Source organism: Arvicola amphibius, chromosome 14 (assembly GCF_903992535.2).
Source record: "Arvicola amphibius chromosome 14, mArvAmp1.2, whole genome shotgun sequence".
Taxonomy (NCBI): domain Eukaryota; kingdom Metazoa; phylum Chordata; class Mammalia; order Rodentia; family Cricetidae; genus Arvicola; species Arvicola amphibius.
In genome coordinates this window covers 19,638,921-19,655,446 of record NC_052060.1, presented here as the reverse complement: position 1 = coordinate 19,655,446, position 16,526 = coordinate 19,638,921, and the positions used below count along the sequence as shown (strand labels likewise).

Sequence of the window (16,526 nt, the reverse complement as noted above, 5' to 3'; positions counted from 1 at the left end):
GGGGTCCGCAGCCAGTTGTGGGTTTATGTAAGTGGGCTGGCTTTTCCCCACCCACCTACTCCCACTGAGGGGTAAAGTAGGGGCCAGGGGAAGAGGAGGATCAGAGAGCAGCCCAGAATAGCTCCAGGAGGGGGGCCAAGGTGGCCCTGTTATCTTGGGCGTGAGATGACACCCCTACAGCATCAGGAGGGAGAGGGGAGCTGGAGCACAGGGTGCACGGCAGGGACTTCTGTCTTTGGAGAGAGACTTGCGTGATAACTCCTGACCTCCAGCCCATTCAACGGGGCATAGTGTCCCGAGACCAGCGAACTCTCAGGTACAGCTTTAGCTGCCCCCACACTTACTGAACAGCAGGTCCACACCTTGGCCTTCATGGGCCCCTCCCTTTGCTGTCCCAGCCCCAAGGGCAGGGCAGGGCAAGGGTGAGGACAGTCAGTCAGTCCTCTGCAGCCAGACTACACTGGTCACACTTGAACTCTGTCGTCAGCTAGCTATGTGACAGACAGCCTGCCCCTGTGTATGTGTGTACCAGGGGTAGTCTTGCACCTTCCCTTGTGGCGCACGCACACGCGCGCATGTGTGTGTGTGTGTGTGTATGTATGTACACCGGGGGTCATCTCCCACCTTCCCTCGTGTGTGTGTGTGTGTGTGTGTGTGTGTACCGGGGGTCATCTCCCACCTTTTGTGTGTGTGTGTGTGTGTGTGCACGTGCACGCGTGTGAATGTGTGTGTGGGTGCGTGTGGGTGTGTACTGGGGGTTGTCTCACACCTTCCCTTGTGTGTCGCGCACGTGCATGCGTGTGTACCGGGTCGTCTTGCACCTTCCCTCGTGTGTGTGTCTGTGTGTGTGTGCATGCATGTGTGTGTATGCATGTGTATGTGTGTGTGTATGTTGGGCTTGAACCCAGGGCCTTGCGCTTGCTAGATAAGCCATCCCCCAGCTCCCCACCCCCAGCATCTCAGACGCTGGGTTTCATTTGTGAAGTGGAGATAATAATAACCATAGGGTTATGAGGATTAAACGAGGTAATCTCTCTAAAAGTGCTTAGCAGAGTGTAGCTGACTAAGTGCTGGATAAATGGGAGCTATTTTTAGTCCAGGCCAGCATTTTCCCCTTTGAAAGCTGTCAATGGCTCTCTTCCTACGAGATAAAGCACAAATGAAGTGAGAGGCAACCTAGTACAGAGAGGAAAGCTCCCTAGGGACAGGGACGTGTGACATCTGGCTGCACCATTCAGCCACCAGCTGATGGCTCTGAACCTCAGGTCTGTGTAACAAGGGGCAATGATGCCAGGATGATACCCTGGGATACAATAAAAAAGCTGGCTCATGGCCAGCCCACAGTCAGTGCTAGCTACACCCAAAAGTCTGATTTCTAGGCGTATTCAGCCATTCTGCTACACACATTGTACCCTTCACCCAAATATTAGGTTTCCTATTACATCCCCCCTTTTCTAACTCAGGGACCTGCAATGCTGTATTTATTTAAAAATTTTCCCTTTATTTTTATGTGTATCAGCATTTTGCATGCATGTATGTCTTTGCTTCATGTGTATTCCTGCTGCCTCTGAAGGCCAGAAGAGGGTGTCAGATCTTCTGGGGCTAAGTGAGTTGTCAAGTGGGTGCTTGGAACTAGACCCAGGTCTTTGGAGAGAGTAGTCAATGCTCTAACTGCTGAGCCATCCAAATGCCACATCCACACTTTTGAAGGTCAGAGGACAACTTCCAGGAGTCAGTTCTCTCCTTCCATCTTTTGAGTCCCCAGGGTTAAACTCAGGATCGCCGGGATTGGTTGTAGACATCCTTATCCACTGAGCCATCTCATTGGTCCCATATTGTTTGAGAAAAGGCCTTCTACTGAGATCTGGAGCCCATCAATCGGGCTGGGCTGGCCAGCCAGTGAGCTCCAGGAATCTTCTGTGTGTGGGATTGTTAAATAGGCTTAAGGCTTGAACTCAACTCCTCTGTGTGGCAGGCACATTACTGACTGCTTTTTCTTATTTAGTGAGACCCCTTTTTTTATTCTGTACTTAGTCATGTTTTTTATGGAAAAAGCAGTCTATAGTGTTAGCCCCTTTTTGTCCCTCAGATGTAGAGAATGTATAAAGAATCAAATTTAGAGACCCCTCAGGTCTGCCCCGTAGAAAATCCAATTCAGAGCTGGGCATGGTGGCTCTCATGTATAACCCCAGCACTCTGGAGGTAGAGGTAGGAGTACCATCAACTTTAGGGCAGCCTGGGCTTTCTGGAGCAGAGTCTTAGAACATGCTAGAATCCCTTTAACCATTGACTTAATCCTGCCTGATGGGTGGACCCTTCAAGAACAAGGCCTGTGCCCTGGCATCTCCAGACACAGATGTGGGAGCACCGAATGGAAATATTGGCTCAAAATGCTCTCCCACGGCAAGGTGGGATGGCTAATGGCTAAAGGCAGGTGGGCAGAAGGCTCCTTCAGGCAACACTTGGAAATGAGGAGGCTGAGCCACTAATGGACCGAGAGAGGAGCACATATGGGAAGCTGCCACAGCTGACTCTCTAGAGTTCACTTGACAAAGGGACCACAGGGAACACACGGTTCAGGAGTGTAACCACACGCCGCTGTGTCCACAAGTGTAGAAACACACACTTCAGGAGTGCAACCACACGCTGCTGTGTCCACAAGTGTAGAAACAGACACTGGAAAAAGTGTTTGTCGGGCTGTTGGGCTTCCAGGAGGGGAGATGGCCCTACGCAACCCCATGGGAGGCAGATCTTGATGAGCATAAAGAAAATGAAAAGGACAAGAGAGTTAGGAAGCTTTTGGGCAGGCAGTCCATTTGGGAGCCGTTTTCTCAGAGTATCTGCCACCTTCCAAGCTGAAAGTGTACTAACTAGCGTCAAGCTAGAAGCATCTAACTGATGCTTCTCTGGTTGCCAGAGTTTTGATTTTTGAAGGCAGAAAGCTAGAACTCTAATAAATCGTAGCTTACTCATCTTGGTAGGTTAGGAACCAAAGTCCAGGCTGTTTTATTTCTAACCCAAATACTGCAAATATACAGAAAATTGCCAGTACAAAGTTAAACACATCCAGATTTATTTACACAATGCTAAAGAAGTTTTGCGTTTTATTTCCATTTTGTGGGATTTCGTTATGGGGTCTGGCTTTGCTGTATAAGTGACAGGTCTTTGAAACTTGATAATCCCACCTCACATGCAATGTCCTGTCCCATGTGGGCAGACATCGGGAGTTTTCAGTGTACATGCAGTGGTGGTCACCATCCTGTTTAACGCTGTCCCAGAAAGGCAGCTGCCCCTCACAGCCGGGGCCGGGCTGCATGCTCAGAAAGGGAACAATGGACAAGAGGGGAAGATGACAGGCACGTGGGGACCCTGAGCATTTCTGTGCATGAGGATAAAGAGAATGCAGCCCAAACCCTCCGCCCTGGAGCCTCAGAACACCAGGAAGTGGCAGAACTGCCAGGGGACAGGAAGTCACCAGACCACAGCTGAGGGCATGCGGAGGACGAGAACTGCACTAAAAATTCGGGCCATACCGATAAATCGTTAACATGTGCACTATACAGTTTGTACATGTATATATGTACACACACACATATATATATATATAAAGGTACAGATTAGCTTGTGTTATTCCATATAAACAGATACAGAAGAATGTACCGGTGTGAAAAAGTGCACGCAAGTCCTTGAAGACAATTTCAAGTTAGTGCTCCAATTCTTACTGTTATAATGCATGGAACCAGGAAATCAAGCTGCACCCGTGGTTTCAGTGACTCCACAGCAACTCATACCTGGCAAAGCACTGGCCGACAGGACACAAAGTCTGGTACCTGCTTGCCAACTCTGGGCTTCCCTGTCAGTACATCATATGACAAATCTCAAACTTTGGTTTTGTTCCAAAAGACATTTAGGTTCACATTGCTTTCCCTCTGGTAGGAAGGCGATAAAAAACCGAGAAGCTGCATCCCATTCTATTTCAGCAATCTTTGTGCATCCCAACGGAGCTGAGAGGGCTATGCCAACACATGGATGAACCCTTTGCCAGGGTGCAGAGGGGCAGGTTTCTTCAGAGCGCTGGAGGAATGAAAGGCTCTACCCATATGGTTTACTTGCAGGGCAATAAAATGAGCAATGCCAAACCAGGCCTCTCATCGTGGGGCTTGGTAGAAGGGTGCTGTGCCCCTCTCTGCATCCTAGCATCCCGATGAAGGGATGGTTTGGTACAGTGTGCCCAGCCATGGCTTCTAGACCTGACCAGCAAAGGAGCTAATACTTTACTAATACAATACTACACTGCAGAAGAGGAAAAGCTAGGAAGCCCAAAAGCATGGGTCTGCACACCAGAGTGCTGATTCAGAGACAAGACTGACAAAGCTCCTGGGGCCCCTGTGGAGCTGCCGGCGCTCTCTGAAGGTCTCTGCTGCTGTGACCAGTGTCCCATTCAATTCACAGCCTTGGCACATCCAGCCCTGGCCTCAGGTCTCAGGAAAAACCCATGGCCCTGAGGTCTCAAGCAGAAAGCATGTTTTGGATTTAAAACTCAGGCCACTAGAGACTTTGATCTGTCTGAGCTATCTAACAGCACTAAGTCCCATCGCTCACATCTCTAGACTCGATCCTCCACCCCCACAAGGCTGAGAGTAGTGGGTGCCCACCAGCGACGATGCCAAGGCTGAGCAGGACAAACCAAAATCTTTTTTTTTTTTTTTTTTAAAGACATGAAGAGCTTAAGAATCTTAAATCTCTGGCTGGGGTTGCATATTTGTGAACGTGACTGATTCTGAGAGCTACTGTGGAGGAGCACTCCCTGTGCTCCCAACAGTGACCATCCACCAAGGCAGAGGGGACACTCCGGATTGCCATAGCTTTTTATTTCAGTCATGAAGCAGGGGAATAAAGTTTCGTTTTCTAAAGAGAAAACAATGCTCTGAAGAAACGCCACTGACCTGTCCTCGACCCCAGCAAGTCACACCGCTAGGAAGCTCCACTCCAGATACTGAGCACCTTCCTGCAGAACCACGGCTCAGAGTCCTGAAGACCGGGGTGACTGACTCAATTTTGGCTGCTGAGCTCTACGGCAAGAACAGCGAGCAGCTTACGAGAGGGTGTAAGCGAAGCAAGCAGAGCGCTGACGGGTTCCACAGAAACCTCTGAGTGTTAGAGACCAGTGTCAGCTCCATCAGAAAGCGAGTGACCGCCGCCACACATTGCCTTATCTACCCACATCAGCCCCGGGATGTGCTGGACGGGTAGCATGTGGCGGGAGTGGGCCTTTCCCCTTTGGCAGGAGGTGAGGATGGACAGAAACTTTGATAAATTCTGAGCTTGTATATCTTTGGAATCATTATAAATTTTAGAATCATACAAAAATCATACATTCCGGCTCTAACAAGATGAAGTCTCCTCACGGAAATGGTCCTAACCTCATTTTCCAGCAGAAGTTCCCCTGACTCATTAGCTGCAACATGCAGCGTCTCCAGGACTCTCCATCCACTTCCTCCCTCTCTCCTGCTGCTGTTCATTCTGGGGAGGAGTCAGCCATCTGCTCAGGCATTCTGACAAAAGTTTGGCACATTTACTTTTTACTGACTTTATAGCTACAAAATGAAGTAGCAGCAAAATGGCATCAACTCAAGAGTGTCCCAGTTGTAACGACTGGGAGGAACTGCGATGAGAGTAAAGCAGGGATAAGGGACCAGAGCCCACCACACCGTTGCCCCGTGTGGCCAGTATTCAGGCTGTACTAAAAAGGAATCGTTACAGCGTTCCAATACCAGCTGGCCACCCCAAATCCACCCATCATATCCTATAACTTATTTAATTTGGAAATACCAGAAAACGTCCTTAAAACATGAAAGTAATGTACTACACAGGGCATCACCTAGAAGCACACCTTCAGTGGGGTCAGCCCAAAGATTCTGCCCAGCAAATCATCAGTGAAAACATGAGAAGGCCGAGAAGGATGGTCTGGTCATAGAACTGTGATTTTTAAAATATCAATCAATCTGGAAACATCCCTAGTCCTGGTTCTATGGACAGCAGCGACGGAGGAGGAAGGAACAAGCAGCCGTGGTTGTTCAACACTGAGCCTCTGCAGTGGGTGCCAGGAAAATGGAAGGCTGTGACTGTCAGTCCTGGGGCTGCATTGTGCGCGCAACAATGCACTCTAGGAAAGGCATGGCGGAGCCTGCATCCTGTCCTTGAGAGGCCCACTGGCCACACAAAGCACAGCTTCAAAGAGCTCAGAGCAGCCAGAGTTTTGTCTTTAATAGGAGTTAGGTCTTGTCGACTCTCTGTTGCTCCCTCCTCCTTGCCACAAGTTAAAAATATGGCCCTGTAAGTTTTCCTGATTTAATGTCTTGGAAGCACGTGGTTAAGTTAGTTGCCAAAGGGCAATTAACAAGGGTATTGCCTAATTAAATGGGAACAGAAAAATCACCGTGGTCTATAGTCACGGGTGGGGGTGGGGGTGGGGCCTGGAAGACAGCAGGGCTGGGGCGCAGTGTTCTCTGAGCAGGGCTGTCCACAGATGGGGAAGAGCCAGTCAGCCAGTGCCAGTCACTGCACCTTGTTTCCTTCTTCGAGGCTGCTTCCCATGGCCAGCAGAGCCCAGGGTCAGCACCAGGTATGATGTGAGAGTTGAGCTGACAGTGGAGTTGGCAGATGCCCTGGGGTAGGCACCACCCAGAACACACAAGAGTGGGGGCAGCGAAACAATCCCTTTGAATCCTACTTCATTTCCCTTGACACACAAACAAACCAACAGGAACCTAAAGCCACACGTTTACAAAAGACAGAACTTGAAACAAAAAGTTAAAAGAATTTAAAATTTCCCCCCTCTTCTCAGAGCCAACTGTGAGATCAGCCAGGGTTCCCCACCCCCACCCTGCGTTCTTTAGTGTAGGTCCTTTGGGCTTGGATGAAGCAGCAGAAACAGAGCTGGGTCCGACGCACTGGGAAATTTATTTCCCCAAGTCTGTAGGAGGTACTGGGGCTCCACCAGCTCGGTCCCAGCTCCTCTGAAGAGCTATTCCAGGAGGTCCTGAAAAGAGACACGTGTCACTGACAAACCAAGAAAGCTGTTTTGAAAGCATTGCCTATTTTCTCGGCTGGTCAGATTTTGTAGCCAGTTAGCGCTGCTTCTAGCTTATGCACAACTTGGCCCCAACTGTATCTTTAAAAACTTAAAATAGATGTATTTATTTTCATCTTGCATGTATGGGTGTCTTGCCTGAATGGATGTCTGTGTACCATGAGCACACCGGGCACCTTTGGAGGTCAGAAGAAGGCACTAGACCCTTGGGGCTAGAGTAAGAGATAGTTGTGAGCCACCATTTGCAGAGAATGGAGCCTGCGCTATCTGCAGAAGTAGCCAGTGCTCTTAGCTTCTGAGTTATCTTTCCGGAGATTGTCTTGATCACAAGTAGAAAAATAAATTTTGTTTTGTTTTTTGAGACAGGGTTTCTCTGTGTAGCCCTGAATGTCCTAGAACTTGCTCTGTAGACCAGGCTGGTCTAAACTCACAGATATCCATCTGCCTCTGCCTCCTGAATGCCTGGATTAAAGATGTGCACCACCATTGCCTGACTGTAAAATAATTTTTAAGACTGAAATTTTAGGATAAGTTCTCAAGAAGGCGTCTCACCTCATCTGAATCATCATGATAACCGCTTTTAGTGTGGGAGGCTGTGTCCAAAGCGTCCACCCCGTCAGCCTCGGCGTGCTGCTGCAGCACAGAGTATCGGTGGACCAGGAACCTGGGGAGGACACCGCGGTTAGTTTCCTGAGCTGAGTTGGGAGCATTTCTTATAGCATGGGGTTCCCTCCGATTTCTACACTCATGGCCGTGCAGTGTGCAGATATAAGACACAAGACCTGGGCCTGAATCTTGAGGGCTATTACTCTACCTAGCTTTCAGTCAAGAGGAAGGGATCACGTGGGCCACAGTGGCGCTTTTTGGCTTGGATTCAGGACCTCTGATCCACTTCCCCTCTTCTTACCTTCCGCCGCAGACATATTTCTTCACAATGAGCACTCCTGCTACAACTGTGACCAGCATCAGTCCCACGATGGCCAGGATAATAGGAACAGAATTCGACTTGGAATTCTTGATAAATTAAAACACAAACAGAGGCACAGTTAGGCACGCATGGTCTAGGGCTTCAAAGAGGCTGCTCGTCGCTTTGAATGACCTAGAGTCCAAGGCACTGAGTTCGGGCACTTCTCCACCCCCCAGATGAACCGTCTCAGTGTTACCAGGAGGCTAGCACACCAGCACGGGGAATCTGAACTCCAAATACCCAGATGCTGCTGTAGGGCAGGGTCCTCAATGTCAAAAGTTATCATGGAAGCCTTGGCAACTGCCTCAAATCAGGCATGTCTAACCTTCTGACATTGCAATGTGATGCTGTCCTCTATAAACTTCATGCTTGAGAACTGTTCAGTTAAGCTCCCCACCCCCACTGCATAAAGAGTTCACATTTTAAATAAGTGTACAATTTTGTGCTGGGTCGGGGGTGGACCGCCTAGAAGAAGATCACTATGGTCAGGGTGACTATTCCTTGCCCCTTGTTTACAACTCCTGGAGCTTAAGGGTGGAGCCGGAAGTGAGACTGAGAACAGAGGCTGAATGAATCTATAACGAAGCTAGCATCTTTAAGACGTGTGTCACTGCTATTCCAGGAAGGCCACTATATGACATCAAGATTTCTGTTGTTACTTAACTTCTGGCATGTTTTTAAAAATAAGCCTTATATCATTGTTTCGTGTAACCTACCTGCTTCTGGGTAGGAGATATGAAGTGTGTGTTTTCAGTGTATCCAAGAGGAGGCGGAGCTGGATTCTGGGACAAGCTGTGTCCCTGTGGGCGGGAGTCCTGTGCAATCACACACACAAACACTCTGAGGACAGCCACCAGCAGTCCAGGGCAGGGGTGCAGAGAAGGAGGAACGTGCCCCCTTACAAATACACACACCCACACACTCTTCCCTCGTTGCCCTCGGGTCCCACCCTTGTCAGGGTCTCATCCCTGAGAACAGCATGGAGGAGGGGCTTCTGTGGCACTGTGACGCCTGCTTCACCAGGAGGCCCTCCCTAGTGACCTCATCTCCAGGGCTCCACCTGACACAGCAGCACCACGTTTCCTAGGACCTGCTGTGACGTGGTCCACACCTGACTGCTCTTCAGCTTTTCACATGACACACATACAGGGCTCATCTCAACAACCCTCCCTACTGTGCAAATCTCCAGTCCACAGCCCTTTATGGTATTTTCTTTTATATTTCTTCTCAAGAGGCTTGTTTTTATTTTATTTTAGTTTCTTTTTTTTTTCAAGACAGGGTTTCTCTGTGTAGTTCTAGCTGTTCTGGAACTCTCTCTCTAGACCAGGTTGGACTTGAACTCAGAGATAAACCTACCTCTGTCTTCCAAGTACTGGAATTAAAGGCGTGCATCAGCACTGCCCAGCTTTGTTTTATTTGTAAGGTGTGTGTGTGTGTGTGTGGGTATATGTATAGCCATGTGTGAGTACAGTACCTACAGGATCCCTTGGAGCTGGAGTTGTAGGCAGTTGTGAGCTGCCTGACATGGGTTCTGGAGAATAATCCGGGGTCCTCTGCCAGAGCTGACGTACTGCTGACTGCCAAGCCATCTCTAGCCCCATTTGTTTTGGAGAGTGTCTCATGCAGCCCAGGATGACCTCAAATGAGCTATGTGATAGTTCAATATGTGTATCCTCCACTCTCTGAACACAACTTTTTAAATATTTTTTTTTTCTGAAGAACTCTGGGCCTCAGAAACCCCACAACCCCATGCGTTTGAGACCTTCCTAACTTTACACAATACCATTTTCCCCAAGCACACACCAGCTCTTAGCGGGGTGACCTCGTCAGTGGGGTATGTGATGGGTCCTTTGCCCTGACAGCTTCCTGTGAACGTTCTGCAGAAGCATTGTGGACAACTCCACACTGGTGCCAAAGTGTAACTGGTTTTTCCTGGCAGAATGTGAAATCCCACCTGTACCTGGAAACTAGATCTGTTTTTAACATACCTGTTTCTTGGGGTTCAAGAAATTGCTCGTGCATTTCTTTTTCAAATCTTTTACTTCTCGGGCTGGATTCATCCCCCCTTGGCATCTGTCTCCTGGGATTTTCCGGTACCTGAAAGACAGGAGATTGTTCACCAGGGCTGGCAGGGGCTGCTGTTTTCTGGGGGAAGGCATAGAGTCAGCAGTCAGGGCCTCTGGCTGGGGTGCGCCTGACCATTGCTTTGCAGGAGCTGTGGCCATCTGTCTAGTGGGCTGTGGGGTATATGGAGCCTCAAAGAAGCAAGTTTGTGAAAGTCTCCCAAAATGTCGTCAGTGATGGCGACAGTGATGGAGGTGGGCTTAACAACCGGGAAGCACAGTAATAACACAAGGGTTGGCTGGCTATCAGCAAAGAGGGTCTCTACAGAGCAGCGGAGAAGCCAAATGGCTGCTCCAAGTCGTGATGTTTGTATTAGATGATATGCAAGAAGCATCACACAATAAACACCACACACACACAACACCACACACATCACACACATGCCATACACACAACACACACAGCATACACACAGCACACATATCACACAACAAACACATCACACACATATCACATACCACACACACAACAGCACACACATACCCACAGAACACAACTACCCACAGACCACACACACACATACACCACATACACATACCACACACACCACACTCAAAAGTCTCAGACAAAAAAGGGTGGAAGGGAAGAAGATTTTTTTTTTAAAGAACATAAGAATATATTCCTGGGTTCTCACCTCTTTCCAGAAAACAAGATTTGAAAGTGGCAGAAAGTTCTCATCTCTGGGAAACAAAAAACCTTACAAACCCTCCAGCTTCACTTGCTTTTGAACTGACTTTAAAAAGCACCAGTGCCGGGTGGTGATGGCGCATGCCTTTAATCCCGACACTCAGGAGGCAGAGGCAGGCGGATCTCTGTGAGTTCGAGGCCAGCCTGGTCTACAAGAGCTAGTTCCAGGACAGGCTCCAAAGCTACAGAGAAACCCTGTGTCGAAAAAACAAAAAAAAAACCAAAAAGCATTAGTCTTGGGGCCATACAGCTGCTCCTCCCCAGCTGAGGTGCAGCATCTCTGATGTGTGGGTTGTGGCGATCATAGCTGCCTGTGCTCATTTTCAGGGCCTTTTGTTTTAAGGCAGGATCTCACACTAGTAGCTCTGGCTGTCCTGGAACACACTAGGTAGACTAGCCTGGCCTTGAACCCACAGAGACTGACCCGCCTCTGCCTCGCAAGTGCTGGAATTAAAGGGGTGCACAATTTTCACGCCCAGCAATTTTCATGGACTTAAAAGGCCACTTTTGTTGGTGACCTTTGGCATTAAAGGACCCCAAACCTGCAACTTCAGACTATGGGAGCACTGCTTCTGAGCATGTGCTGTTCTGAGAGGAGCTACGAGGGGAAGCCACACGTGTGCAGGGCGCTGACTGTCTCGCCTCTCTTCACGTTTATTCACGCCCTCTTTTCTCCAGACAGGGTTTACCTAAGCAGGGCTGGCTGGCCTAGAAGGAGCCGTGTGATGCAGACTGGTGGTGAACTTAGGCTGACCCTCCACCCCGTGGCCTGAGTGCTGGGGTTCCACACAAGCACTGCCCCCATCAACCTTCATCCTGTTCTTTATCCCACAAGTATCGCTAACCCTATCCTTAGGACTGTGGACTTAAAGCGTGTTCTCGGGTTTCTATAAGCTTGGCTACCTCCTCAGGAAGTCCTGTTTGGCAAATGCATTGTTTTGTTGGCTGAAATTCTATGAGGGAGGCAGAATAGGCCTGGGTCCAGGGCTGGGGGTGGGGAGGGGCACTGCCTGTGGGGTATTTTGTGTCGTTTCAGGGCTGGCACAGGCTCAGCATTTCTGTGTCTTGCTGTCTGGCACATGTCTGTCCCTTTCCACTGCACCCAGAACTAAGATCCCGAGAGAGCTTATTAACGAGTAGCACAAGAATGGGAAGGGGTGTCCATCAGCCGAGAGAGCGTCTGGGCCCCCTTCGAGCGGCATCTTCTCCTGCGGAGGCCACTGGAATATGAAATTAATTAAAATGAAAAAGGCAGTTCCTCAGCTGCGCTGGAGTCAAGAGCCCCAGGAGGCCGATGGCAACCATCTGGACATGGCAGATGACACTATTTTATCACCACAGTAGGTCTACTAGACGGTGCTTTCATGAATGTTCTGGAATACTGCTCATTCAGAACTACATGGGTATAAGCTGCTCTGGCCAGAGCAATGAGGACCTTACCCATTTGTCGTCAGGTGCTCCTCTTTGCCATACAGACAGAATTCTAACTCGTGCCCCTTCAGTTCCGGCTGCTCGACACACTCTGAGGCATTTTCTGGACGGAAGTAGCCAAAGTCACTGCAAGAATCAACAACAAGGACACTTTTGAGGTTATCTGCAAGCCAGCACATTGCCACTAGTCAAGAGGGAGGTTGACATTCCCGTCAAGGATGCTCCAATTGAGGTGTGAACAGTTGCTAAGGTGGTGGTATCTTTGCAGGTATGTGCCCGAGTGTGGATCTTCAGTGCCTCCCCACACAACGGCATGAAAGACTTGGTCCCCAATGGGATGCTACCGAGAGGTGGCTGAGTCTTTCTAGGGGCTTAGTGGAGAGGCTGCAGGTACCTGGGGCTCTGGCTTCTTCCTCTTTTGTCACATTTTGGTCACAGGGACCAGTTTGCTCTGCCTAAATGTTTCTATCCGGAAACCACAGGCCCAGGACCACGGAGCCTGACCAGGGCTTTTATTGGACACAGCTTTTCCCTTACCCTGGGCATTTACCAAAGTCACAGAAAGAAACCAGTCCCTTAGGAAAAGCCACAGAGAAGGCTGATGAGAAAAGATGGACTAGGCCCCTCAAACTTGCGAACAGACAAGATCTCCGGGGTAGGGGACCTACAACTGCCCAGGCTTGGGGAAGGGCCAGACTGCTGCTTACAGTAGGGCAGGGTCCCCAACAACAAAGGGGCCTCTGCTGCATAAGCAACAGATCTAAATTCAGATAATTCTTGACTTCACCTCCACATGTCACTCATTAACTGGTGCTCTTGGGAATACATGTTCTTGTATTTCTCTCCTGTCCCTCTTAGCTTCCTAGATAGCCCTAGGCTCCTTCCTGCCCTTCACCCCTCTGTGTACATGTGCATGCACTTGGCATGTATACACGTATATATGTCCACACCCATATGTACTGACCAGAAGTCAATGTCAGAGGTGTACTCTATACTCCCGTTATGTTTGGAGTCGGGGTCTCTCACAGAACGTGGAGCTCAACTGACTGGGGAACTCCGGATTTGCCTCTCTCCCCCCCATGCCTACCACTGAGGTTACAGATGTGTGTCACCAGGTCTTGCTCTTGTGTGCATGCTGAGGGTCAGAATTCATAGTCTCATGCCTGTCCAGGAAGCTCTCAAGCCACTGATCCATCTCCCCAGCCTCCCCTTCCATTCCGTCCATCTCCCCAGCTTCCCCCTCCATTCCAAAGTCCATCTCCCCAGCTTCCCCCTCCATTCCGTCCATCTCCCCAGCCTCCCCCTCCATTCCGTCCACCTCCTTGTAGTACCTCTCGTCCACCCTCCTGTTTTCTCCATGGCTGATCCTTTACATAACATCCATGGTTTTGGTCCTGCTTTTCCCACCCACCCTTGCATCACAGAGAATATGAAAAAGGAAGTCAATCTCTTCACCATTCACTAGGGCCTTCTCCTCAGCCTACATATGGTTCCCTAGAAATCATTTCCTTATCTCTTTCCCCCTCTCCCCAATTCCCGTCCCCAAAGCTCTCTTTTGGGATTGAACTCAGTGCTTGACGAGTGCTCCAACCCTGAGCTATATACCTGGTCTCTAGCCATATTTCTTATAGGAATACTTTTAATTACTTTATTTTGCTCATTTAGATCATTAAACACCCCCCCTACACACACACACACACACAGAGTGCTTGGGACTTAACCCAGACCTTCACCCCACACGTGCCAGGCAAACATTTTACTGCTAAACTAAACTACATCTCTAGCCCCTCATTTATTTTATTTATTTCATGCATTTTAGCTTCAATGCCCTCTGCAAGCTTGAAATATGTCTAAGCCCCCACAAATCTTACTGGTCATCAAACCCAGTCTCTTCTCCCTGGTGCCCGTCCTTCAGCAGTTCCACATCTGTCTGCAGCAGCACTTTTCCCCCACCACCTGAGAGGGAAATTTAGCTCAATTGTCTTCCCCCTGGACTCTGACTCAATCATTCCTTTCTTTTCCTTTTGAAATCGTAGCCCTAGCGGGTCTGGGACACCCTGTGTAGATCAGGCCAGCCTGGCGCTCTCGGGGCTCAAGTGTCTCCCTCTGTATCATGACCTCCCTGACTGCTCAGAGCTCTCCTGGAGTGGCGAGGCTCACGGCAGTCCACTGGCTTCCTTCCTGGATGCACAGAGACTAATGCCACCACTCATCGGCACTTAGCTCGATGGCACCTCCTTCACAAGGCCTTCTGTGATTCTGCTCCATTCCGCCACAGGGGAATCCTCTCTTCACCTACCAGCTACTGTGTGTGTGAGTCTGCTGAGGGAGACGGGAGCTTCAAGATGGTACTGTCTGTCTGAGACAGTAAAGGCCAAGGGGATTTCCCAGGCCAGATCTTCCCCAGGACCAAGCACTCTGGGAAACAGTGGCAGCTCAGGGGCGGGGTCAAGGGCAGGAAGCCCTGTGTAAGTCAGAGGTGAGCGGAGCAAAGAGTGCTTCCTGTGGGGTGGAGACGGGGAAACGCGGCCGGACCTGCATCTCCTTCAGGGATGGAGACAGGAGGGGCAACACGGCCAGACCTGCATCTCCTTCAGATCTGCATTTTGCTGTCACTGTAGCTCAAGGAACTAAGACAAGGGAGGCAAGGCTATGTCCTCTTTCTTTGTCCAAGTGCTCTAGGACCCGCTTTTACTTCCTGTCAGCATCTGTCACAAGCAGCAAGTTACTACCTGCGATACCATACGTTCCTATTTGCCCCAACTTTCCTCATTTGAGTGACTCTGGCCTCTTTCACATCAACACCAGAGCAAGGAAGTGACTCTTCACCCCTGGTGGTCCTGAACTCTAGGGAGTCCATCGTGGTGGCCTCTAAACCTCAGTGACACTTAGGGACAATGAACAGATTGACGTCACCTCTAGTGGCAGGATCAGTCTTGCCAGTGATCCAGAACCTAACACCTTCCAGCAGGCTGTCTGCAAAGCTCAATCTCCTCCATGTCCCAAACCACTTTTCCTGTTGTGTTTGGCTCATAATTCTATATACTACCCCAGCCCCCTGTGCACAAACCCTCTTCCTTTTTAAAACTTAATCTTTTTAAGACAGGGTTCTCATATATCCCAGATTATTACTGAACTCACTATGTAGAGGGAGACCTTGAACTTTTGATCCTCTTGCCTCTACCTTCTAGGTGCTGGGATTATTAGTATGACTCAACACAGTTTATTTGATGCTGGAAATTGAACTCAGGGCTTCATGCATGCAGGCAAACACCATACCAACTGAGTTACCTGCCAAGACCATTTTCCTTCTTATATAATTTCTGTCCTTCCAACTGTGTCCAGAGACTGACTAGCATGATAAAATAACCCGCCTAAATGTAAGCAATGTTTGGTTCCCTTTCTTGGTGCTTCCCTTTTGTGAACAACAGGCAGGGGTCATCCAGTCTGGGGGAAAGGAGAGTCAGTTTTCACCTCCCCACAGGTAGGACAAGGGAGAGAGGAATCTGGGGAGTGCTGATACCAGAGGAAGTCTTCCAAGGAACAGGGACAGAAGGAGGGCTGCTTAGCCGCCACATAGTCTCGCCCATTCTGACAGACAGATGACTTTCTTAGACGGAGGAACTGTTCTTTATAGCCCAAAATACAGCCATCTTTGTAATCTCCAGGGTCTGTGGAGTGTGCCAGCCATGTGGTATAGTCATCCTCTTCACCTAAAGGACAAATGGAATGTTCAGGAAGTCAGCGCAACACACAGCCCACCTACAAAAGAGAGAGGCAGCTGCCAGGCTAAGGGAAGGAGGTGGAGACAGGTGTGGATAGCTGATTCAAAGTAACTTTAGTCTAGAACCTCCTACAGCTGCACTTTCTCGTGACAGAAGACGACTAGAGAGAAGACTTGCAGATGGCGAGCCATCTTGCCTTCTGTTGGGATTAGAGGCAACCTTTGTTTTAAAGTGAGGCTGTATAGGGAGCACTAGGGTCTCTCTAAACCAAGAGGCTGCTGTCTGCAGTGATGGCCTAGGCATTCCATCCCTGGAGTTGTCAGAGACAAGCAGTCATGTTTCTCATCCTGGGGCCCATTGTTTAGTATAAGACACTAACGAGGCAAGAGCCCAGGCCTGACGTGACCACACGTAGTTGGTTTCAAGCAGAAGGCCCAGCTTTTCTCTAGAGGCCACTGGCTCTCTGACACCGGATGTTGACATCTGTTTCTGCTTTAGT

At 49.4% G+C, this 16,526-nt stretch overlaps 1 protein-coding gene across 1 annotated transcript in view; it reads right to left on the bottom strand.

Annotated features, from left to right (window-relative positions):
* Nucleotides 1-6,492: 6,492 nt before the first annotated feature.
* The window catches only part of Sort1 (sortilin 1), an 80,900-nt gene continuing 70,866 nt past the window's right edge, over nucleotides 6,493-16,526 (bottom strand). The window contains exons 15-21 of the mRNA XM_038311247.1: nucleotides 15,826-16,015; nucleotides 12,312-12,428; nucleotides 10,049-10,157; nucleotides 8,777-8,875; nucleotides 8,001-8,107; nucleotides 7,646-7,757; nucleotides 6,493-7,042 (exon numbers count right to left, since the gene is read on the bottom strand). Coding sequence (XP_038167175.1) covers nucleotides 7,028-7,042; nucleotides 7,646-7,757; nucleotides 8,001-8,107; nucleotides 8,777-8,875; nucleotides 10,049-10,157; nucleotides 12,312-12,428; nucleotides 15,826-16,015 — 749 coding nt within the window. The 3' untranslated portion in view covers nucleotides 6,493-7,027. The remainder of the gene's footprint in view (nucleotides 7,043-7,645; nucleotides 7,758-8,000; nucleotides 8,108-8,776; nucleotides 8,876-10,048; nucleotides 10,158-12,311; nucleotides 12,429-15,825; nucleotides 16,016-16,526) is intronic.